This window comes from Hypanus sabinus, chromosome 10 (genome assembly GCF_030144855.1).
Source record: "Hypanus sabinus isolate sHypSab1 chromosome 10, sHypSab1.hap1, whole genome shotgun sequence".
NCBI classification, from domain to species: Eukaryota; Metazoa; Chordata; class Chondrichthyes; order Myliobatiformes; family Dasyatidae; genus Hypanus; species Hypanus sabinus.
The window spans coordinates 73113469-73137768 of NC_082715.1; the positions used below are offsets into that span (position 1 = coordinate 73113469).

General features: G+C 42.3%; 1 protein-coding gene across 5 annotated transcripts in view; it reads left to right on the top strand.

Annotated features, from left to right (window-relative positions):
- The window catches only part of fbxo9 (F-box protein 9), a 105850-nt gene that overhangs the window by 9462 nt on the left and 72088 nt on the right, over positions 1–24300 (top strand). For 2 of the 5 annotated variants that reach the window (XM_059982049.1, XM_059982047.1), the window contains exon 2: positions 16802–16882. The exons of 1 other annotated variant lie outside the window; for it this stretch is intronic. In XM_059982049.1, coding sequence (XP_059838032.1) covers positions 16802–16882 — 81 coding nt within the window. The remainder of the gene's footprint in view (positions 1–16801; positions 16883–24300) is intronic. 2 more of the 5 variants (XM_059982050.1, XM_059982048.1) reach the window with 1 other exon arrangement.

The following is a 24300-nucleotide window of genomic DNA, read 5'->3' on the forward strand; positions in this document are numbered from 1 at the left end:
CTTTACTGTGGAAGCAATTGAGGTGTGTGCAAGAGTCTTGTAACAGCTGTCCTTGAGCCTGTTATGTATTCTCAAGCTTTTATATCTTCTGACAGATGGGAGGGGAAAGAAGAGTGAATGACTGGGGAGGGAGACGTCTTTGATTATGCTGCCAATTTCCCAAGGCAGCAGGAAGTGCATACAGATTACCATACAGGATTCAATTCAAGCCCTTTTTGTAAGGAATTTAAATGTTCTCCTCAGGAGTATGTGAATTTCTCTGGGTGCTTGGGTTTCCTCCCATGTTCCAAAATAATAGGTTTGAGCTAGTGAGTCGTGAGCGTGCTATGTTAGTGCTAGAAGCGTGGTAACACTTGTGGGCTGCTCCCAGCACAATTTTCGCTGATTTGATTTGACACAAATAACGCATTTCACTGCATGTTTCGATGTACATGTGACAAGCTAATCTTTAATGTGGGTACCTGAAGGTCAGCATGTAGATATTGTGCTGAAAGTGTTGACAGAGCAAATACAGTGGTGCTCGAAAGTCTGTGAACCCGGTAGAATTTTCTCTATTTCTGCATAAATATGACCTAAAATGAATTAGAATTCAGAATTAGATTTATTATCACCAGCATGTGATGTGAAATTTGTTAACTTAGTGGCAGCAGTTCAATGCAATACATAATATAGATGAAAAAACAATAATAAATCTTATTCAATATACTTTATATAGTATGCGTATGTTGAATAGATTAAAAATCATGCAAAACACAGATAATATATGTTTTAAAAAACTGAGGTAGTGTCCAAGGGTTCACTATCCATTTAGGAATCGGATAGCAGAGGGGAAGAAGCTGTTCCTGAATTGCTGAGTGTGTGCTGAGGCTTCTGTAACTCCTGCCTGATGGTAACAGTGAGAAAAGGGCATGCAATGGGTGCTGGAAGTCCTTAATAATGGACACTGCATTTCTGAGAAACCGCTCCTTATAGATGGCGTGGGCACTTTGTAGGTCAGTACCCAAGATGGAGCTGACTAAATTTACAATCCTCTGCAGTTTCTTTTGGTCCTGTGCAGCAGCACTCCCCACCATACCAGATGATGATGCAGCTCTCCGTGGTACATCTATAAAAGTTTTTGAGTGTATTTGGTGATACACCAATCTCTTCAAACTTCTAATAAAAGGATAGCTTCTGTCTTGCCTTCTTTATAAGTACATGGATATGTTGGGACCAGGTTGGATCCTCCGAGATCTTGACACCCAAGAATTTGAAACTGTTCAGTCTCTGTACTTCTGATTCTTCTATGGGGATTGGTATGTGTACCTTTGTCTTACCCTTCCAGATTGAAATCAGATCTTCACCCAAGTCCTAAAACTAAATAAAGAAAACCTAATTAAATAACACAAAATATTATATTTGCTTGTTTATTTATCGAGAAAAATAATCCAATATTACGTGTATTTGTTGGAAAAAGTATGTGAACCATTGCTTTCAGAAACTGGTGTAACCCCCTTGTACAGCAATAACTTCAACCAAATGTTTCCGGTAACCGTTGACCAGTCCTGCACACTGGCTTGGAGGAATTTTAAGCCATTCCTCCTTACAAAACTGCTATAACTCTGGGATGTTGGTGGGCTTCTTTGCATTAACTGCTTGCTTCAGGTCCATCCACAACATTTCTCTCGGATTAAGGTCAGGGCTTGGACTCAGCCATTCTAAAACATGAATTTTCTTTTTTTTTAAACTGTTCTGTTGTTGATTTACTCTGGTCTTTCAGATTATTGTCTTGTTGCATTATCCAACTTCCATTCACCTTTATGTGACGGACTGCTACCCTGACATTCTCCTGTAAAATATCTTGAAACAATGATGAATTGATTGTTCCCTCAATAATTGAAACTGTCCAGGGCCTGAGGCATCAAAGCAATCCCAAACCATGATACTCCTTCTTCAATGCTTCACAGTTGGGATGAGGTTTTGGTGTTGGTGTGCAGTGCCCTTTTTCCTCCAAACATAGCAATGTGCATTTCTGCCAAAAAGTTCAACTTTTGGCTCATCTGTCCACAGAACATTGTCCCAGAAGAATTGTAAAACATCCAGGTGGTCTTTTGTAAACTTGAGATGTTCAGCAGTGTTTTTTTTGGGAGACTAATGGTTGTTACCTCTGGTGTCCTTCCATGACAACATTCTTCTCAGTGTTTTTTTTTATAGTGGACATGAACAGAGACTTTAGCAAGTTCGAGAGACTTTTGTAGCTCTTTTGCTGTTATTCTTTTGGTCCTTTTCATGTCCTTAAGCATTGCATATTATGCACTTGGTGTGATCTTTGCAAGATGCCCACTCCTAGGAAGAGTTGTACTGAGTTTCCTCCATTTGTAAACGATTTCTTTTACTGTCGACTGATGAACACTGAGGTCTTTAGAAATGCTTTTGTAGCCTTTTCCAGCCTAATATATCTCTACAATTCTTCTAAAGTCCTCCAAAAAATGTTTTGATCGAGGCATGATGTACATAGATCATTCTTGAGAAGAGCAGTCTGTCAGTAATCTGACTTTGTATCTTTTCTTCATACGGCAGGGCACCTCTACAACCCACACCTCCAATCTCAACTCATTGATTAGAACTCCTGACTCCAAATAGCTTTTGTTGTAGACATTACCCCAGAGGTTCACACACTTTTTCCAGCAAATACATGCAATATTGGATCATTCTTTCAGTAAATAAATTATGTTTTGTGTTGTTTATTTAATTGGGTTCTCTATATCTAGTTTTATGACTTGCGTGAAGATCTGATCATATTTTAGAAATTGAGAAAATTCTACAGGGTTCACAAATTTTCTAGCACCACTGTAACTCAGAAGCTTAGGGTTGGACTCCATCCTGCACTGCTGACTCAGACAGCTGGTGCCTGTTCATTAATAGGACCCAGTGACTACATTTAGCTCTGTTGATGTTGGGCCATAGTCCAAATCATGTTCCATATGAAGCTGTAAGCTCGAGTGTTGGAAAGGGACTCAGAGGTCAATCACTTAAAAAAAAAGTTACAATATTGTTAGGTACAAAGTGGATTCAATCCTGATGGTACAGGTGTCTCCCCATATATAACTGGTGTACACTACTGATACCTGCAGATCTAACAGTCTGCAAAGCAGCACTGAAGATGTGTAGACCAGTGAGAAGGAATTGAGAAGGCACTATTTGAAGAGTGAGGACTGAGGTCTGTGCCTTTTAAACATGCTAGTATTATTAGTTATTAGAATGCATCTCCCATGAGCAGTTCGCCAAAGTAATTTGTGTTGTATATCTGGGCTTCCTTGCAAAAGTTATGCTGAAAGAAAATAATCTGTAGTAAATGTGTCTATGGTGCTAGCCTACGCTTCTTTATAAACACAACACCCTTATGCGATTGTTTTACACATCCTTCAGTTTGTGTAATTGATGACCAATATTTTAGTTTTTTGACCAATTCAATGCCCTGATGATCCTCTTTCCAGCTGGGATTGATGTTCATGTGATCCCTGCATTACCGCTGTTTGGGTTATGGAAACTCACACTTGGAGAATTCACAGATAACTACCCAAAAATTTAACTATCAAATTAAAAATCCATACTGACAGAATTTATATGGGGAGAAATAGTAATTAGATAAAGACAACATTCATTTTTATTTCAACCTTTGTCTCTTAACACACGTCCGGCTTCATGTTATGTAAAATCGATGTACTTGTGATCAAAAATTTGAATCTTGATCATGAGATAGATTGTTTTCTCAATGCAAATCCCACTCCATAGTTTTGTAAACATTGTGGTTGTCTTCTTGCAAATTGTTTATTTCTGTAAGTATTTGTATTAAAGCTAGGCACAAGAGATTCTGGAAATGCTGGAAATCCAGCGCAACACACACAAAATGCTGGAGAAATTTAGTGGGTAAGGCTGCATCTACGGAGAGGAATAAACAGTTGACATTTCAGGTGGAGACCCTTACTAAATCCTGAAATGACCACTGTTAATTCCTTTTTTTGGATATTTCTTAACATACTGAATTGCTTCAGCATTGTGTGTGTGTGTGTGTTAGTTAACGCTAACCTGAATGATATGTTTTGATAGTTAGTCCAGTTGTTTTGAAAGCCGAGTTTCACACAATCTGAAAATACTTTATAACTTTTATCTCCTTTGTTGTCAAAGCTGTAAATCTGTTTTGAAACTAAACACAAACTCAATAATTCCAGCACACAAAACACTGGGCCAACTCTGAGCCTCTGAGCTGCAATACAGAGAGAATTCTACACTATTGGGGGGGGGGGGGGGGGGCGGGTGCCATCAAGTCCCTGTAATTTTTTTAAAGGATTTTTTCCTTTCATTTTTGGAGGTTGTAGAAGTTCCCTGCGATTTCATGTAATGTCCCTCCCTCTGTTTGTTTCTAAAATAAGTTATTTGGTTGCCATGATCACATAACTGAGAGCTTGTGTATAGATTGCTGCATTTCTTGTGCTCCAACAGTGACATCATGTCAAAAGTTTTCCATTAACTGTAAGTTAGTCTGTGTACCTGAAATATGTAATTATAATGGTGTAACTCAATTTTTTTTCCCCAACAGTGAAGCAGAATTTGTATATCTTAGAGCAAACACGAGGAAATCAGCAGATGTTGGAAATTCAAACAACACACACAAAATGCTGGTGGAACACTGGAGAAGCACTGTCAACGTTTCGGGCTGAGACCCTTCGTCAGGACAAAGGGTCTCGGCCCGAAACGTTGACAGTGTATAGATGCTGCCTGGCCTGCTTTGTATATCTTATGTTATTTATTAATGTAGTCCAAACCATAACTGTAAATGTGAACAGCCATTTCTGTCTTCTACTGTTCTGTGAGATCAATCCTATGCAGTGGTTTTGGTGATGATTTTCATGGCAGGATTTTTGTTCTTTTTAAATCTGATTTAACGTCAGGTTTAAGAGGTGCCACAAAGTTAGGTCATTCAAGATGTTGACTAAAGCCAGTCAGGTCACAGAGCAACAGACAAAATGCTGGAGGAGCTCAGCAGGTCAGGCAGCATGTATGAAAGTTGGCGTTTCAGGCCGAGGCCTTTCATCAGGACTGGAAAGGAAGGTGGAGGGGAGTGGTGGGGGAGGAGCATAAGCTAGAAGGTGATAGATAAAGCCAGGTGTGTGGGGAGAGGGGGTGAAGAAAGAAGGCTGGAATCTGACAGCGGGCCAAGAGAGAAAGGAAAGGAGGAGGTACACCAGAGGAGGTGACAGGCAGGTGAAGAGAAGAGGTAAGAGAGGTGTCAGTGAGGAATTAAGGGAGAGCGGATGGGAGAGAATTACCAGACGTTGGAGAAATTGATGTTCTTGCCATTAGGGCTGGAGACTACCCAAACAGGATATGAGATGTTACTCCAACATGAGAGTAGTTTCATTGTAGCAGTGGAGGAGGCCATGAACCAACAAGTCAGTATGGGGATTAGAATTAACATAGCTACTGGGAAATCCTGCTTTTTGTGGTTGGTAATAGTTCACCTTGGGTATCAAACTAATAGCAAGAGTTAGTCATCAGGATTATCTGTTTTTAGAAAAAGTAAAGGTATAATTCCTTAAAATCAATGCTCTCTCAAAGGAAGAGATCAGTGCCAAGTTCATCTTGTTGACTAAGGTCACAACTGAATCGATCATACAGGTACCCGGCAACCTTTCAAAAATAAATGCTTTAATATAAGCACAATTGGATTCAAAAATTTAGGAAGTCAGTTTTACAGATGATCCAAACTTAAAATGATAGCAGCCCCACATAAGTTAGTCAAAAAAGGACGATGAAGGAAATAAATTAGTGAAATATTACTTTCATTTGAACTTTGTTTCTTCTGTGTAACAGTATAATATTTTGGTTCTAGCAGCACTTCACAGCATCTTTGAAAAGTCTTTGTTTGTATATAAAGAACAGAACATCCTGTTCAAATTATGAAACCCAATGGCTGCAGCCTCTTTTTTATAAGTAATAGATGACTGGACAACATGGTTAATTTAAACGCACAGTAAAATGCTTAGGCTATATTCAGGGGTGCATAATCCTACTACAGCATTAGCAACCTGTGAGGAGTTTCTGTGTTCAACCCATGACCACATTGGTGGTCAGGTACTACAGCTTTCCCCCACATTCTTTCAAAGGCATCTCCTGTAGACTGGAGACACATTTGAGCACAATGTGCTACAATGTCAGCCTGTGACCCGAGCAACACGAAAGTTAGGTCTGAATGTGGTGTGTGGTTGTATCTTCATGATGCTCAAGCAAAACCATAATCAGCATAGTTGCAGCAAGATCATGCGCCAGAAGTGAAGCAGCAAGAATGAGAGCAGAGTGTGGTAAGCATAAAATTGAAAGCCCTTGTAGAAGCTACATTAAGTCCGCTTAAGGAGGAGCACAAAACTGAGGCTGCCTAAGCAGAATCAAAGGTGTATGAACCAACAGTTGACTTAGGCAGTGGTGGTAATTTCTCTGGGAAGGTTACTGAAGAACTGACCATTTGTGTAAGCCCTCTAATATAGAACATAGAACAGTGGATTCCCTCCCATGTGGGACTTTGTCAAACACCTTACTAAAGTGGATATTGTCTATATGAACTGTTATACCTTCATCAGTCTGTCATCATCCTATCAGAAGCCTCAGACAAGTTGGTAAGGTATCTCCCTAATTAGGCCACGGGTTTCTAAATTCTCATATAGCCTATCCCTAAGAATTTTCTCCAGTATTTTCCCTACAACTAACATGAGACTCACCTGAGTAGTTTCCTGTATTTTCTCTTGTTCCCTTCATAGGTACAGGTACAGCATTAGCTGCTCACCAGTCCTCCAGGACCTCGCCTGGGGCTAGAGGGGACAGGAAGATACTGGTCAAGGGCACAGCGGTCTAGTCTCTTCCCTCCTTCAATAACCTGGGGTAGATCCATCAGGCCCTGGGGGCATCCACCTTAATACTCATAATGAGGCCCAACACTTCCTCCTACTTGACTTCTAACATATTTATACACTCAGCACTGATCTCCTGGGTCATCCATATCTTGTTCATTGATAAATATGGAAGCAGAGTGCTCATTAAGTACATCACTAGCAATTTCGCATCCAAGCAAATGTTGTTTCCCGGCTCCCCCCTTTATTCTTGAGTGTTTCTAGTTATCCTCTTGCTCTTGACATATGTATAGAATGCCTTGGGAATTGCCATAATCCTAATTGCCAAGGACTTTTCATGGCCCCTCCTGGCTTTCCTAATCCCTTCTTTAGTTCTTTTCTGGCTTCTTTACACTCTGCATGTGCTTCGTTTGATCCTAACTTCCAAAGTTTTACATATTTTCCTTTTCTTAACTAAATTCATCACCTCGCTGTACATCCAAGGTTCTCTTATCTTTCCTTCTAACAGGAGCATATAATACCTTTCCTGTACTCTGTAATTGATCTTTAAGCACCCTCCTCATGTCTGATGTGCTTGGTAGGGAAAAAAGTATTAACACCTATTCGTTCCTGCCTAATGTAATTTGCCGTACTCCAGTTTAAAACTCTCCAAGGATTTGTACATAGGAGTTGTGGTCACTGCTCCCTAAGTGCTCACCCACCAAAAGGTCAGTCACCTGGCTAGGCTCATTACCCTACACCTGGTCCAGTATCAACCCTCCTCGCATTGAACTGTCCACAAATTGCTCAGCAGAGGATGAAATCAAAGCAGCAGGCAAAGTAAGAACTAGCTTTCTGTCCTGCTTCACACTAAATTTTTCCCCAACCCTCCTCCTGAGCTTGCAGAACTCTCCTCCTGAACTACCACAGAACCAAAACCCTCACTTGCCGCACCAGGCTGTAGTGATAAATCACCAATGGACGATAGTTCGAGTGAGACACCGAGTCCGGCCAGAATAGTCAATCCGATTGTGGATAGGACAGTCACCTGGATAGTGGTTGAAATATGGGGAGGGTAGCAAGGAGAACTGGAGAAGCAGTATCAAGATACTGTGGAACACTGTTTGAGATGGTGCTTGTGAAGCATGGCAGTTTGCTGGCAGGAAACAAAAACAAACGATAAATTACTGAATTAATCATGCTTCTTCCAGGATACGGTTGCTAAAATCAATAGCCTGTAACTTCCCTTTTTGAGTTGAGCTTTTGAACCGCCTGTGTGACCTGGCACATTTTGTAATGTGAACTAAAGTCTTGAAGGTGCAGGATGGTGTGCGTGAACTGAAATGAGACAGTGGGGCCTGGGCCAGAAAGCAAGGAATGAGCCAATGTTTAGCTATTGCTGGAGCAGACGTGGAGCTGATTTGTTGTGGCAAAGGCAAGGCGCCAGGGCCCAGGCCCGGGTCCGAGAACAAGCAATAACCTGAGGTCTGACCAATTTAAGCACCAGGTTGAATTGGAAAGATGGGGTATGGGCCAGATCAAAGTGCTGGGTCTCAGGCCCCAAGAATGTATCAAAGTGGCAGGGCCCAGGTTCAAGGTCAAGGAAGGACCAGAGGTTAAGCCAGTTTAAGCACCGGGTCAGATTGAAAAGGTCAGGGGGTCAAGCCAGAGGCATTGGACGAGTTGGTGTTTAACTCGCTGCTCTGCAAGGTTTTCTTGTCTCTGTGCTGAACTGAAGATGTCGCCTGTAAATGATGGACTCCTAAGACAGCTGTAGTGATGACTGTCTTTGTGGCTGTGGACTCACTTCCATGAACTTCAGTTCTGAATGCTATTTGTTTAATTTTATTGTTGGCATTTTTTGGGGTATTTGATGGTCTTTTTTAAGTGGGTTCTATTGGGTTTCTTGTTTTGTGGTTGCATATTGTATACATACTTAGATAATAAATATACTTTGAACACGGATAGACACAGTGCGGTGAGTAGCAGTGGCTCCAGGGAACTGAGCCAAGACCTTAATGACACCAGAAAAATTAGACCCAGATACAGCAGCACTTTGGGCTACTACCGGTTCCAGCAGACCTGCAACCCGGCATGGCGGGGGACCAGTTGAGCATCCATCAATGTAGCTACTTCCCTATATGTTCTGGAACATCAGAAATTACCGGAAGCAGAGCCAATTTGTTTTCTTTTTGCAGAGTCAGTAGGAGGGGAAGTCTGCCAACTATCATTGACTATGACCATATTCCCGACAACAGAAATGAAATCCCAACTCCTGAAGCTGCACACAATTGTTCACATTTTATAGCTGATAAGACTCCTGCCCCCCCCACCGCCACTTGACTGTTCTGCTGAAATTCTCCTATTGCTTGGCAGCGACACTTATCTGTGCACATAAGGTACATGAACAGTACAGTGGTCAGAAACCTTATGCCCAACTACTGGACCTGGGTTGGGTTATAGTAGGTGAAGTCTGCCTCAATCATGCTCATCAGCCCACTGTCAATGCATTTTGAGGCTAATGTTCTGGAGGTGGGCACCAAAGTCATTTCAGACCCTGTGAGAGCAGTATTTATATGAAAGAGAAGATTCTAGCAGAAACCAAAGACTGCCTTGGCAATGCTTAGCACATTTGTAAACCATCTCTTAGCACAGATCAGCTGGATTGGGCAAAGATTAGAATCCTCCTTGGTCTAAGGCAGGTATATGCAGTACATCACAAAGCAGGAACTTCTCCCAATCCAAAGGTACCCTAGTAAACTTTGTCCCTTTCTTGACTCCAAGTTGGAGGACTTATTAAGAAAGTACCACCTGCTTCAGGGTAACTCATTCGTCATTTTGGGTGAGCACCCTGTCTGCTCATCAGCAAGTACTTCATCAAGGACAATATTTTTGAAGCAAAAATGAGTAATGACTGCAATAAGACTGTTTCAAGACTAGTTGCTAAAGACATAATGAAATGATAATTTGAGTTTTAGTTTCGGTCGTTAAGTCGACATGGAATTCAGGCAGGGGTGTATTCTAGAGGCGCTGTTTGTTTTGTACAAACATCACTTCCAGTTCATAAGCTGTTTTTTTAAATCATTTCTTGCGCAGATTAATTCAGATTTAGACTTGAAGCACACATCCACCTCCACCTCCATCCACTCTTTATTTGCCCATGAAACAACAATGCCTTTTCACAAAGTTTTCTTATTAAAAACCCAGAAGAAAGCTTTGAGTCCAAGTGATTTTTGAGAAGGTGTTTAGCTCCCTGTCTGGCTTTGTAAGCAACACACTATGAGAAAGTAGATTTATATGCCTGGGTGTTAACATCTGTCCTAAACCCAGCACATACTGTAAACGGAATCACAAGGAGGAAGACCCAGCATTTTCTCAGAAGGTTAAAGAAGTTTGTCTTGTCACTGAACACTGTGGGAAAACTTCTACAGATATGCTGTTGGAAATATTCTGACTGGTTGCATTGTGGCCTGGTGGGGCTTTCAAATTCCAAAAAGCTAAGAAACTGCAGAGAGTGGTGAACTCAGCCCAATACATCACAGGCACATCGCCAACCCCCCATTGGAGGTTTCTACAGGAGGCCTCAATAAGTCAACATCCATCATCAAAGATTCCAACCATTTGGGCCATGCCATCTTCTCACAGCTACCATCGGGCAGAAGCCTGGAGTCTCAGACCACCAGGTTAAAGAGCAATTACTTTCCTTCAGCCATGCAGTTCTTAAACAAAACCTTAATCACTTCCTCAGTAGAGCTATAAATACTTTTCACACATGTTAGACTTTATTTTTGTTCTAATTGCATTCTTTCTTATAAAATTGTGCATCATTTACCTAATTTGTTTTTCTGGTGAATGTTGTGTATCTGATGCAATGTGCCTGTGTTGCTTCTGCAAATAAGTTTATGATTGTGCATACATGTACTTGTGCACATGACTTTGGTAAGTTATCAAAATGAAACTAACTGCAAAGAATGTGCTGAAATAGAGTTATTTAAAGTGTGCCATTTATAAATATCACTGCACTAAATTGGATCTTAATGCCATGTGGGAAATCAGGTCAGCAACAGAACACTTGTTAAATCTGCTAGGAACAAGCTAACAAAGCATTGCAATTGATACATTTAAATTGGAGGTAGAATTAAGAAAGGGTATAAAAGGAGGGGATGAAATACGGCACTGAAATAAGGACCCCACCATCCAGGCCATACTCTCTTCTCGCTGCTGCCATCAGAGAAGGAGCCACAGGAACCTCAAGATCCACACTGCCAGTTCAGGTCTCAAGCATTAGGCTCTTCTTGGACCAGGGGGAATAACTTCATTGAACTTCACTTACCCAATACTGAACCCACAACCTATAGCCTCACTTCCAAGGATTCTCCATCTCATGGTCTCTATGTTTATTGTTTGTTTATTTTTTCCTATTTTGTTATTTCTCTTTGAAGTTACTGTAAGTGCCTACAAGAGAATGAATTTTTGGATTGTTTTTCAATCTTTTTATTATTGTTAATAATATCAACAAAATACAATTGATATATAGGTAATGGGATTACAAACATACACATTACCATTGCACATGAAAGAATACATAAGCAAAGATTACAGTATAAATGAGTATTCCCAAATCATGAACGATACAGCATATAGATGAACAAGGTAAATCTAGGTATATCATAATATATAATATAAAAAAACAGAGAAAGGAAAAAAATTATTATGCAAAAAAACTAAACTAATAATCTAATAGCTAATAAAGAAAAAAAAGCAAAAAAGAAAAAGAGAAAGAAAAACTGGAAAAAGAAAAAAAGGGCTGTTTATAATATCTCACAAGAGTACATAATCATCAGTGTCGTCAACTCCGATCCTCTCAACATATATAAAATTAAAGCTGGAAAATCAAATAGGCTTGAAACAGGATCATATTACATCATATGAAAATATTGAATAAATGGTCTCCATATCTTTTCAAATTTAATAGAAGTATCAAATACACCACTTCTAATTTTTTCTAAATTTAAACATAACATAGTTTGAGAAAACCAATGAAATACAGTGGGAGGATTAATTTCCTTCAAATTCAGCAAAATAGATCTTCTAGCCATTAGAGTAAGAAATGCAATCATTCGACAGGCGGAAGAAGATAAATGAAGTGAGTCCATCATTGGTAAACCAAAAATTGCGGTAATAGGTTGGGGTTGTAAATCAATGTTCAATACCGCAGAGATAATATCAAAAATATCTTTCCAATGTTTTTTCAAAAGTGGACACGACCAGAACATATGAGTTAAAGACGCTATTTCAGATTGACATCTATCACAAATAGGATTTATATAAGAATAAAAATGAGCTAATTTATCCTTGGACATATGGGCCCTATGTACGACCTTAAACTGTATTAATGAATGTTTGGCACATACAGATGATAGATAGATAGATACTTTATTCATCCCCAAGGGGAAATTCAACATTTTTCCAGTGTCCCATACACTTATTGTAGCAAAACTAATTACATACAGTAATTAACTCAGTATAAATATGATATGCATCTAAAATCACCCTCCCAAAAAGCATTAATAAATAGCTTTTAAAAAGTTCTTAAATAGTTTACTAAAGTGCATTGAGTGGTAACTTAAGCTCAGTCCTAACCCCGGCACTTAACATGTCTTGCTCCTGGTGGTTGAATTGTAGAGCCGAATGGCGTTGGGGAGTAATGATCTCTTCATCCTGTCTGAGGAGCATTGCATTGATAGCAACCTGCCGCTGAAGCTGCTTCTCTGTCTCTGGATGGTGCTGTGCAGAGGATGTTCAGGGTTTTCCATGGTTGACCGTGGCCTACTCAGCACCCTCCGCTCTGCCACCGATGTCATACTCTCCAGTTCTGTGCCCACGACAGAGCCCGCCTTCCTTACCAGCTTATTAAGACGTGAGGCGTCCGTCTTCTTAATGCTGTATTAACTAATATCTATCACAATTCTCAATAGGAATAATAAGATTAAGCTCTCTTTCCCAATCATTTTTGTCATATAAAGGGGCTCTGAACATATCTTCATAATTATATTGTAAAGTTTTGATATAAGCCCTTTTTGAAAAGGGTTTAATTCAAACAAACTCTCCAAAATATCTGAAGACACAAAATTTGGAGAAGTAGGAAGTACAGTATTTAAAAAATGCCTAATCTGTAAATATCTAAAAAAATGAAATCTAGGCAAATTATATTTATTAGATAATTGCTCAAAAGACATAAAACAATTGTCCAAAAATAAATCAGAAAATCGTAGTAATCCCTTAGTCTTCCAAGCCGAATAAGCTTGGTCTATAATTGAAGGGTGGAAAAAACAATTGGATACAATAGGAATATTTAAAACGAACTGAGTCAACCCAAAAAATTTCCGAAATTGAAACCATATACGTAAAGTATGTTTAACTATCGGGTTGTCAATTCGTTTCGGCAATTTAGAAAGAGCATTTTTGGATTGTATATGGTGACATTTATGTACTTTGATAATAAATCTACTTTGAGCTTTGGAATAATACTTGTGACAAAATGCTGGCTGATGATTATGAAGGTTTCATTCAAAGATAGGTTGTAACTATGTGGTTTTGTGCAGGTCTTATAGCTTTAGTTTTTGGTCTTGTTTTGTCTGGTGGGTTTGGAGCTCCTTTCCTGGAAACGTGCTAAGGTGGTAGCGTGATTTTAGTACTCAGCAGCCTCTCCGGACTCTGGATTGGGGATTGCCAAACGTTATGTGGATTTTCTGGTGTAGTCTGTTTTGTCATGTGCCTTTGTGATATCATTCTGGAGGAACGTTGTCTCATTTTTTAACTGCATTGCATTTGTGGTTTCTAACTGACAATAAACTGAATCTGAAGAGCAGCTTCATGTGCAGCAAAGGCAGAATGAATGATACAAGTATTTCAATCTGCAGAAGAAATGGCGCTGGGAATGAATAAAGTATAAAATACTGTAAGATGCAAAGACAAGCACTCCAAACTAAAGGATACATGGAACATTCGTTGTAACCTATCATTTTGATGGATAGGGAAAGAATGACCCAGTCCAATTTTAACCATCTTCACATTTCCTTGAAGTGATTATTGCTGATCTGTTTTGACACAGATAATGCATTTTACTTTGTTTCAATGTACATGTGACAAAATAAGCTGATCTTTAAGTGAAATCTCTGTGTTGTAATATTTTATTGTTATTGCTTTCCCTTGTAGTACTGCAATGCACTGCTGTGATGAATTGATCTATCAGGGTGGCATTGAAAATCTTTTCCACCATACCTCCATACATGACAATAATAAATCAACGTGCTAATCTCTGTACCAATTTATCAGTGCCAATTAGCGAAATCATTTAACAAATGAATGGACTGTTTCATTAATGAGCGATGAATACAATGGTATGTGGACATTTGCACTGACACATGCACCAGTCAAATTTGTTGATTGACTGATAACTAACAAGAAAGGGAAGCAAGCTGCAGCATCAGGATTAGAGAAGTAGGCAAACATTTTGATGCATGAAGTGTATCAGCATGGCACATAAAACACAGTAACACTCAAAATGCTGGAGGAACTGTGGATTTCTAGTATCTGCAGAATGCGTACATGAAACACAATTCAGGTTGGTTAAACTGCACAGAGCTGGTTTATATCTTGGTCTTTCAGGGACTAAGGAACTGATCAAAAAGTGCATGAAATATTTTGTGTAATTACTACTTCCTCTATCCATGAGGTCAGTACTCAGCTAGCCTAATTTGACCTAAAGTGAAAATTCAGCACTTACATTTTTTTAAATTTTGGCTTCCCTGGAAATAGAGTGACCGGTAACTGTTCAACCTTACTGCAAAAGTCACATTTCAGCTTCAAACTTTAAAAAAAAGTGTCATCAGTAACTTATTGATCCAAAGGCATTACTTCCAACACCCCAATATTGAACTGCTCCCACAATCTTTGGACTCACTTTCAAGAGCTCTTCATCTCATGTTCTCTATTTATTGCTCATTTATTATTATTTTGCTTGTTTTTTTCTGTATTTACTATGAATGCCTGCAATAAAATGAATTTCAGGATAGTATATGGTAGCATACATATACTGTATGTTTTTAAAGTGCCGAGAGAAAGATGGCCTCGAAGATTGTGAATTAACATTTAAGATTAAACAGAAAGAAGGCCTTAAAATTTGGGGTCAGAGCGCGAAAATGCAACCTGCAGTCAACGTGCAACCTGCAGCCTCAGAATATAAGAGCGTTTCTTTAGAAGAGATGAGGAGAAATTTCTTTAGCCAGAAGGTGGTGGATTTATGGAATTCATTGCCACAGACAAGTTAGAGGCTAAGTTATTGGGTATATTTGAAATGGAGGTTGATTGGTTTTTGATTGGTCAGGGCATCAAAGGTTACGGAGAGAAGGTAAGAGAATGGGGTTGCGAAGGACAATAAATCAGCCATGGTGGAATGGCAGAGCAGACTCGAGACCAACTGGCCTAATTCTGCTTCTATGACTAGTGGTCTAACATGCTGCAGACACTCAAAATCAAGCTTTGGAGAACTAATTGTGATTTTCTGCTTTAAATATTGCTTTGTTCTGGATGAACCAAAACAAATCCACTGTGCTGATGCTCAGTGTATTTGATATACATGTGTGTCCCCATGGTTGTATGTCAGAGTCACAAGGTCATCTTCTGTAATTGTTTAAATTCAATCTTGACCGCAAAATAAAGCTTAAAATCGGCAAATCTTACGAATGCTGTCAAAAAAGTAGCCAAATACTTCACCACTTTGGAGTCCGTGTAAAATAAAAGTTCAGAGTAAATTTATCATCAAAGTATATGCATTATTTTGAAGTATTCAGAAGTAAAAGCCATTTTCTTGCTTCTGTAAGTATATGCATTCATTATTATGAGAGTTTACCAGAAATCCCAACTGTATTCTGCCTTCCAACACATCCTGTAGACATGTAATGTATATATTCATAGCAATGTAATGTAATACTGTTGTTAGCTATGTTATTAAATGTCGGGTTCAAAAGTACTGTACAGTCGGCCCTCTTTATCCATGGGGGATTGGTTCCGGGACCCCCCTGTGGATACCAAAAATCATGGATGCTCAAGTCCCTTATTTAACCTGACTCGGTGCAGTGGTCTTTAGGACCCAGCGGAACCCCGGACTTTATTTAACTTGTCTCAGTGCGGTGGACATTAGGACCTGGTGCAGCTCTGAATCCGCAATGTTTCTGTTCACAAAAATAATCACGATCACAATTGAAAATAAGGTGGAAGTAATAAAGTGATCAGAAAGAGGTGAAACGCCATCGGTCATTGGAAAAGCATTAGGCTACAGTCGGCCAATGATCGGAACAATTTTAATGGAGCATGTGAAAGGTCCTGCCCTGATGAAAGCTACAATTATTACTAAGCAACGCAGTGGTTTAGTTACTGAAATACGTATTTTTCTTAAATTTTATATGCATAGAAAGGTAAAATATATACTGTATACTAAGAAAAACATTTTATTAACTGACACTAAATAATACCGGATGTACCTGTTCTGACTTCAAATACAACTTAAAGACGGACTCAGGAACGGAACTCATTCATAATCCGGGGACTGCCTGTACTTCTAATTAATCTCTAGATTACTTATAATACCTAATACAATGTAAATTCTATGTAAATAGTTGTTATACTGTATTGTTTAGGGAATAATGACAAGAAAAAATAGTTTGTACATGCTCAAACAACGAGTGCTGAAGAGAGAACTTCCGGGTTTTCCCGATCCACGGTTGGTTGAATTTGTGCAATGCGGAAACTGCAGATAACGAGGGCTGAACTGTAGTTGGTTGATATCTGGCAATTATAAATTTTTAAATTTAGCATTGTTTTTCTGTCTGTGGTTGATTGGCCACATGTGACTAAGAAAGGCTGTCTTTTGTTAGCAGGTAGACAGTGATAAAGATGATTACACTGGTGTCATTGATGTTGAAGACAATGAAAGAGCTGAAGAAGCAAATCTTCAGGTAATGACCCTTCAGTCTCTTCTCAGATTTATAATTCATGACAGCAGTCTTCTTTCTTTTTGCAATATTTTATTCAGAAGAAAAAAAGATTTACAGAGTGCAACACATAGATACGTCTCAACATAACTTCTGTACATTCATATATTGTAATAAAACTGATCAAAATGTTATAGCATAACACATAAATGTATACCACTCTGTAATCAAAAATTTAAAGATAGGTCATACATCATAAAAGAAATTTTTTATATATATAAAAAGTCAACCCCCTACCAACTACCAAAGAAAAATGCTGATGGATGACAATGGATAATTAGAAAAAAAAACATTCACTTAAGAAGAGAAGATAAAAATATACATAAAAGTCTGTGCACTGTTAAACTTTATGAATTGGAAAAGTAATTTAGGAAAGGTCCCCAAATATCATAAAAAGATTGTTTCGAATTTAAGACTGAGCAGCGGATCTTTTCTAAATTTAAATACGACATAATAGCACGTAGCCATTGAAGATGTTTAGGAGGGGTAGACTCCTTCCATTTAAGCAAGATCGCTCTTCTTGCTAAAAGAGAGGTAAAAACTAATACCTGTAGGTTTGGAGTATTTAGAGTTATATCTTCATTTGCAATAATACCAAACAAGGCAGTAAGGGGATTTGGGTCAAAGTGGACCCTAAAAAGTTGAGAGAAGGTATGAAATACTTACTGCCAAAACTTTTCAATTGTAGGGCAAAACCAAAACATATGAATTAAAGAGGCATCAGCAGAGTTGCAATTATTACAAATTGGAGAAACATTCGGGTAAAAACTGGAGAGCTTCTGTTTTGAAATGTAAGCTCTATGAACCACTTTAAATTGTAGAAGAGAATGACAAGCACAGAAAGATGATTTATTAACCCTTATAAGAATTTTATTCCATCTATCATCAGAAATCTGACAATTTAGGTCATTCTCCCAAGCTTTTTTTATTTTATCTAAAAAGTCTTGTCTAGAATCAATCAACAAGTTATAGATACTGGTAATAGAACCATTAGCAAAAGGTTTTAAATTTAAAAGATCGTCCAGTAAATTTTTATCAGGACCTATAGGAAAAGTAGCTAATTGGAAACGTAGAAAATCTCTAATTTGAAGGTATCTTTTTAAAATGTGATTTTGGGAGTGCAATTTTATTTTATAATTGGCCAAATGAAGCAGGAGATCCTGAGATAAACAAGTCCCAAAAACACTTAATACCTAATTCATCCCAATCTTTAAAGACTTTCTCAGCCACGGAAGGAATAAAAAATAATTGAGAATGGGAGATGATAATGAAAAATTCGGTAAACCAAAAAATTTTCTAAATTGACACCAGATCCTTAAAGTTTGCTTAACAATTATGTTATCTGTTGTTCTACTTGCTGAAAAAGAAGAGTATTGTGGCAACCCACTTCCTAGCGCACTCAAACTGGCCTACTAATAGCCAGCGCGCCGGCATGAAGACCAGTCCCAAAAGGGCGCCAGGTCTGCTTCTCTAACAAAGGGAAAAGCTCATGCGGGACTGTGAATACGTGCCTCCTACAGCATCCACGCCCGGGGAGGGTGGGATCAGGGAGGCTTTAAAGCAAAGTTCGAATAAAATCTTCTTTAACTGCAGTTTACCGACTCCGTGTCGTTATTTCAGCACTGCGTGTAGCACACCGCTACAATTGGTGACCCCGATGGTCCAAACGACTTTTGGACAGGAGATGAACGACGCCACATTTGTTCATGCAGTTTCGTTGAAACTGCCAAGCCTGGACGCTGCGACCTCACCTGTGGTTCCAGCAAGCAGAAGCCCAATTCCACGTTTGGCAGATAACCTCAGAGGACACACGTGTTGAGCTCCCTCGACCAGGACACAGCAGCCCAGGTTGAGGAGTTCGTACAGTCTCCCCCAGCGGATGGCAAGTACCTGGAATTCAAAGCCTTACTCATAAGGACTTTCGGACTCTCATGGCGTGAGCGGGCTGCCCGTTTACTGCACCTGGATGGTTTGGGAGACAGACCTCCATCGGCTTTAATGAATGAGATATTGTCTCTGGCTGGAGGACACAAGCCCTGCCTCATGTTCGAGCAGGCATTCCTGGAGCAGCTGCCCGAGAACATACGCCTGCTGCTGTTGGATGCGGATTTCATCGACCCCTGGAAGGTGGCGGCCCGGGCAGACGTGCTGTGGAACACCAATAAGGTGAGTGGGGCGTCTTTCGCACAGATCACCAGGCCACGCTCCCAGCAGCAAACCAGACCAGGCCCGGCCATAGAGCCCGCTAACCCCAGAGGCAGGGGTGAGGAGCCCAACGAACAATGGTGCTTCTACCACCAGCGGTGGGGCACAGAAGCCCACTGCTGTCACCCACCCTGCAAGTTCCCAGGAAACGCCAGGGCCAGCCGCCGCTAATGGCTACGGCGGCTTGCCATCAGGATAGCCTCCTGTATGTGTGGGACAAGCAGTCAGGACGCTGTTTTTTGGTTGACACCGGTGCCGAGATCAGTGTCTTACCTCTGACGAGTTATGACACCCACAACAGAGCACTGGGTCCCACCCTGAGGGCTATGAACGGCAGCACAGTAAGGACCTACAGCACCCGTACAGTGCAGCTACAGTCCGGCTCCAGCCGGTTCACATGGGATTTCACTCTGGCCGCCGTAGCCCAACCGCTTCTGGGTGCGGATTTTTTACGGTCTCACAGCCTGCTGGTCGACCTGCCAAGGCAGAGACTGGTCCACACCAAGACCTTCCAGACGTTCTTCCTGGGTGCAGCCCAGTTGCCAGCCGCACACCTCGACTCCATCGCGCTGTCTGACAATGACTTCATCAGAGACCTGGCAGATTTCCCATCGGTTCTGGCACCACAGTTCACGGCAGCCATGCCCAGACACGGCGTATAGCACCACATCCCAACCCAGGGACCACCCCTCCATGCCCGTCCTCGAAGGCTTCCCCCAGACAAGCTCCAACTGGCGAAGGAGGAGTTCAAGAGGATGGAGGAATTGGGGATCATACGGCGGTCCGACAGCCCATGGGCCTCCCTCCGCACATGGTGCCCAAAGCGACAGGGGGCTGGAGACCATGAGGTGACTACCGCAGGCTGAACGAGGCTACCACACCGGACCTCTACCCTGTGCCGCACATTCAGGACTTTGCAGCAAACCTGCACGGCGCACGGATCTTCTCCAAGGTAGACCTCGTCCAGGGATACCATCAAATCCCAGTGCATCCGGACGACGTCCCCAAAACGGCACTCATCACCCCTTTTGGCCTTTTCGAGTTCCTCCGCATGCCATTTGGCCTGAAGAATGCCGCACAGACGTTCCAGCGGTTAATGGACGCGGTGGGACGCAACCAGGACTTCGTATTCATCTATTTGGATGACATCCTCATAGCCAGCAGCAGTCGTCAGGAGCATCTGTCCCACCTCCGTCAACTCTACGCCCGACTGAGTGAATACAGTCTAACAATCAACCCGGCCAAATGCCAGTTCAGGCTCGACACCATCGACTTCCAGGGCCACAGGATTACAAAAGACAGGGCAACCCCTCAGCCCGCTAAGGTAGACGCGGTCCGCCATTTTCCCCAACCCACCACAATCAAAGGCCTTCAGGAATTCGTGGGTATGGTAAATTTCTACCACAGCTTCCTCCCTTCAGCTGCCTGAATCATGCGCCCCCTGTTCACCCTGATGTCGGGTAAGGGCAAGGACATTGCCTGGGATGAGGAGTCCGCCGCCGCTTTCATTAAAACGAAAGAAGCCTTGGCAAAAGCCACGATGCTAGTGCACCCCAGAATGGACGTCCCTACCACCTTCACAGTGGACGCATCTAACATGGCAGTCGGTGGGTTACTGGAGCAACTCATCGAGTGTTGCTGGCAACCCCTGGAGTTTTTCAGCAAACAGCTGTGGCCACCCAAGCTCAAATACAGTGCTTTCGACCGGGAACTGTTGGCGCTATACCTGGCAATCCGGCATTTCAGGTACTTCTTAGAAGGTAGGCCCTTCACCGTGTTCATGGACCAGAAGCCACTTACCTTTATGTTCACGAAGGTGTCCGATCCCTGGTCGTCCCGCCAGCAGCGCCATCTGTCCTACATCTCTGAATACACGACGGATGTCCGACATATCTCGGGTAAGGACAATGCTGTGGCGGACGCGCTGTCTTGCCCTAACATTCATGCCCTTTCCCAAGGGGTAGACTTTGAGGCGCTGGCAGAGGTGCAGCAGGCAGACGAGGAGATCCCTAGTTACAGAACCGCAGTCTCCGGTTTGCAGCTCCAGGACCTCCCCGTAGGCCCAGGTGAGAGGACCCTACTCTGTGACGTCACCACCGGCCAACCCCGTCCTGTTGTCCAGGCAACCTGGCAGTGATGCATTTTTGACTCCGTTCATAACTTAGCACACACCTCCATCAGGACAACTGTCCGGATGATCTCCAGCAGGTTCGTTTGGCACGGACTCCGCAAGCAGGTCAGTGAATGGACCAGAACGTGCATGCACTGCCAGATGGTCAAGGTGCAGCGGCACACCAAAGCTCTGCCGCAGCAGTTCTACCCCACCCACCAGCATTTTGACCACATTCATGTGGATATCGTGGACCCCCTGCCAGTGTCACGCGGAGCGTGGCACCTCCTCACTATCGTGGACCAGTTCACCAGATGGCCAGAGGCGATCCCACTTTGGTGTACCGGCCCACATTATACCTCCGACAGAGGTGCCCAGTTCACCTCCAGCCTGTGGTCAGCTATGGCCAGCCTTTTGGGGACACAGCTGCACCACACAACTGCCTACCACCCACAGTTGAATGGCCTGGTGGAGCATTTCCGCCGTCACCTAAAGTCGGCTCTCATGGCCCACCTGCGAGGAGCTAACTGGGTGGATGAGCTTCCCTGGGTCCTAGTCGGCATCCGCACGGTGCCAAAGACGATCTGCACACCTCGTCGGCCGAGTTGGTGTACGGCGCACCCCTGGTCGTCCCCAGGGAGTTCATACCAGCCCCAAGGGGGCACGACGAAGAACCCGCAGCAGTCCTGGGCAGACTACGCGAGAGGCTCGGCAACCTGGCCCCCATACCCACTTCGCAGCATGGGCAGAACCCGACCTGCGTACCCAAAGACCTGCAGAACTGTAAGTTTGTGTTTGTACGAAGGGGCAGGCATCGGCCACCGCTGCAACGGCTCTACGAGGGGCAGTTTACGGTGATCAGGAACAACGGGTCCACGTTCGTGCTGGACGTTGGGGGGAGAGAGGAGGTTTTCACAGTGGGCCGACTCAAACCGGCCCATGTGGAAGTGGTGCAACCGGTCGAGTTTCTGGCACCGCGGCGCAGAGGCCGACCTCCCAAACAGGGTCCGGCCCAGACTGTGGACATTGGGGGGGTGTATCGCCGGTTCGGGGGGGGGGGGGGTATGTGGCGACCCACTTCCTAGCGCACTCGAACCGGCTCACAAATAGCAAATAGCCAGCGCACCGACATAAAGGCCAGTCCCAAAAGGGCACCAGGTCTGCTTCACCAACAACGGGAAAAGCCCGCACGGGACTGTGAATGCGTGCCCCCTACAGCATCCGCACCTGGGGAGGGCGGGATCAGGGAGGCTTTAAAGTGAGGCCACGAAGTTCGAATAAAATCTTTTTTTAACTGCAGTTTACTGACTCCATGTCGTTATTTCAGCGCTGCATGTAGCACACCGCTACATGTCCAAAGATAAACTTACTCGATTTTACTCTCATGTTAATCCAACCTGTGACAGATGTCATTCTGAAGTAGCTTCATTGCCCCACATGTTTTGTTCTTGCACTTGTTTGCAAAATTATTGGAAAGTTATTTTCGGTATTATTTCAACAGTTCTGAATATGAAATTGCAACCGCATCCTATTACAGCAATTTTTGATTTACCAATGGTGGATGTGCTGTCTTTACGACAGTTATTTAGTTTATAATATTTTCGCTTAGTAATTCATTCAATAGTATTTTCTAGTTAGAATTAGAAGTGTTTAAAGTATATTCATTGCATGTAAAAAATATCGGCATGCGATGACGTCACATCCGGTTTCGCCGCATCTTGTGGGAAAATACCGGTTTGAAATTAGCGCGAGGGTGGGGGCTTACCACGAGGCTCACCTGAGCAGAAGTTGTTTTGCAGGCATGAGAAATCACAGTGAGAGCAACGCTGTAAGTTAATAGATAATCGATATATTGAACTAAGATTTTAATGCCGATCCTGTTAGAAGTAACGACGGTCGATAATGTTTATGCTTTCGTTAGTTAAAGAGTCGCGGATAGTTTGCATGGAAGTGTATTTAAAGTAGTCAATGGAGCAGGTAAACTCTCCCTGTATACTGCACCTTAGTGTAATGTAGTTATAGTCACCTTTGCAAGTATTTACACTTGAAATGTGATATTAAGGAAGGAACAAATACTGTATCAATCTTGTATTGTTTTATCAACAGTTTTCACCATATGTTAATGTGAAGAGTGAACAGTAAATGGTTAATCTTGCTGCAATCTGTTTCTTATTAACTGTGGTTTATCTCGACGTTAAATTCGGCGTTCGTGACACGCGAAGGAGAACGTTACAGTGAAAAAGCGACATTATCAGGTGTTTCAAGTGCTGCAATGTCAGCTCGATCCAGCATCAAGTCGATGGCGCCCAGCGACAAGGGCGGTAAACCGACATCAAGTAAGTCCACCCAGGCAAGAGCCAAGGCAGAAGCCGCCAAGGTGCGACTGCGTTACGCCAGACAAAAAGCAGTTTTGAAAATGAAACTGGCCATCAGAGAAGCCGAAATCCAGAAAGAAAAGGCTGCCAGACAAAGAGAAGAGGCCGCCAGAGAAGCCGAAACCCAGTTGGAAATGGCAAAAATATCGACAGAGTTGCAAGTGCTGCAGCTAGAAAGAGAAGAAGAAGCTGCCATGGCGGAAGCAAAGTACATAGAAGAAGCTGAAGGGTCGCGTGATCTGACCGCAGTAAGATCTACTTTAGAAAGGACCAGACTGGAACGCACAAGCGACTATGTACAGTCTCAAATAGACAGCAGGCTCGTCTCCCCTCTCCATACGTATTCGATAACTTCCCCAGCTACGAGGAACCTCAGAGAGTCACGATTGCATCACATCCATACGAGGAAGGAAATTTACCCTCACGGCTCCGTGATGAAGTCAAGAATGAAAGAACCGACAACGCTCCTTCACCCCCACAACAGGACGGCGGGGAGGGAGAGGTTCACTCCAGGACAACAATTGTCAGCTCGAACTGTACAGAAGTTTGCAGTCAAACTCAGTCAAGCCGTTCTTGTTCCAAGATCTGCCTCACTGAGGTGTACCCTAAAGAAGCACAACAAGACATTACCAAGCATAAAGTAACCGACGAGACGCTAGGTCAGTCAGTTTTCGTTCAAGCCGAGCACGGAA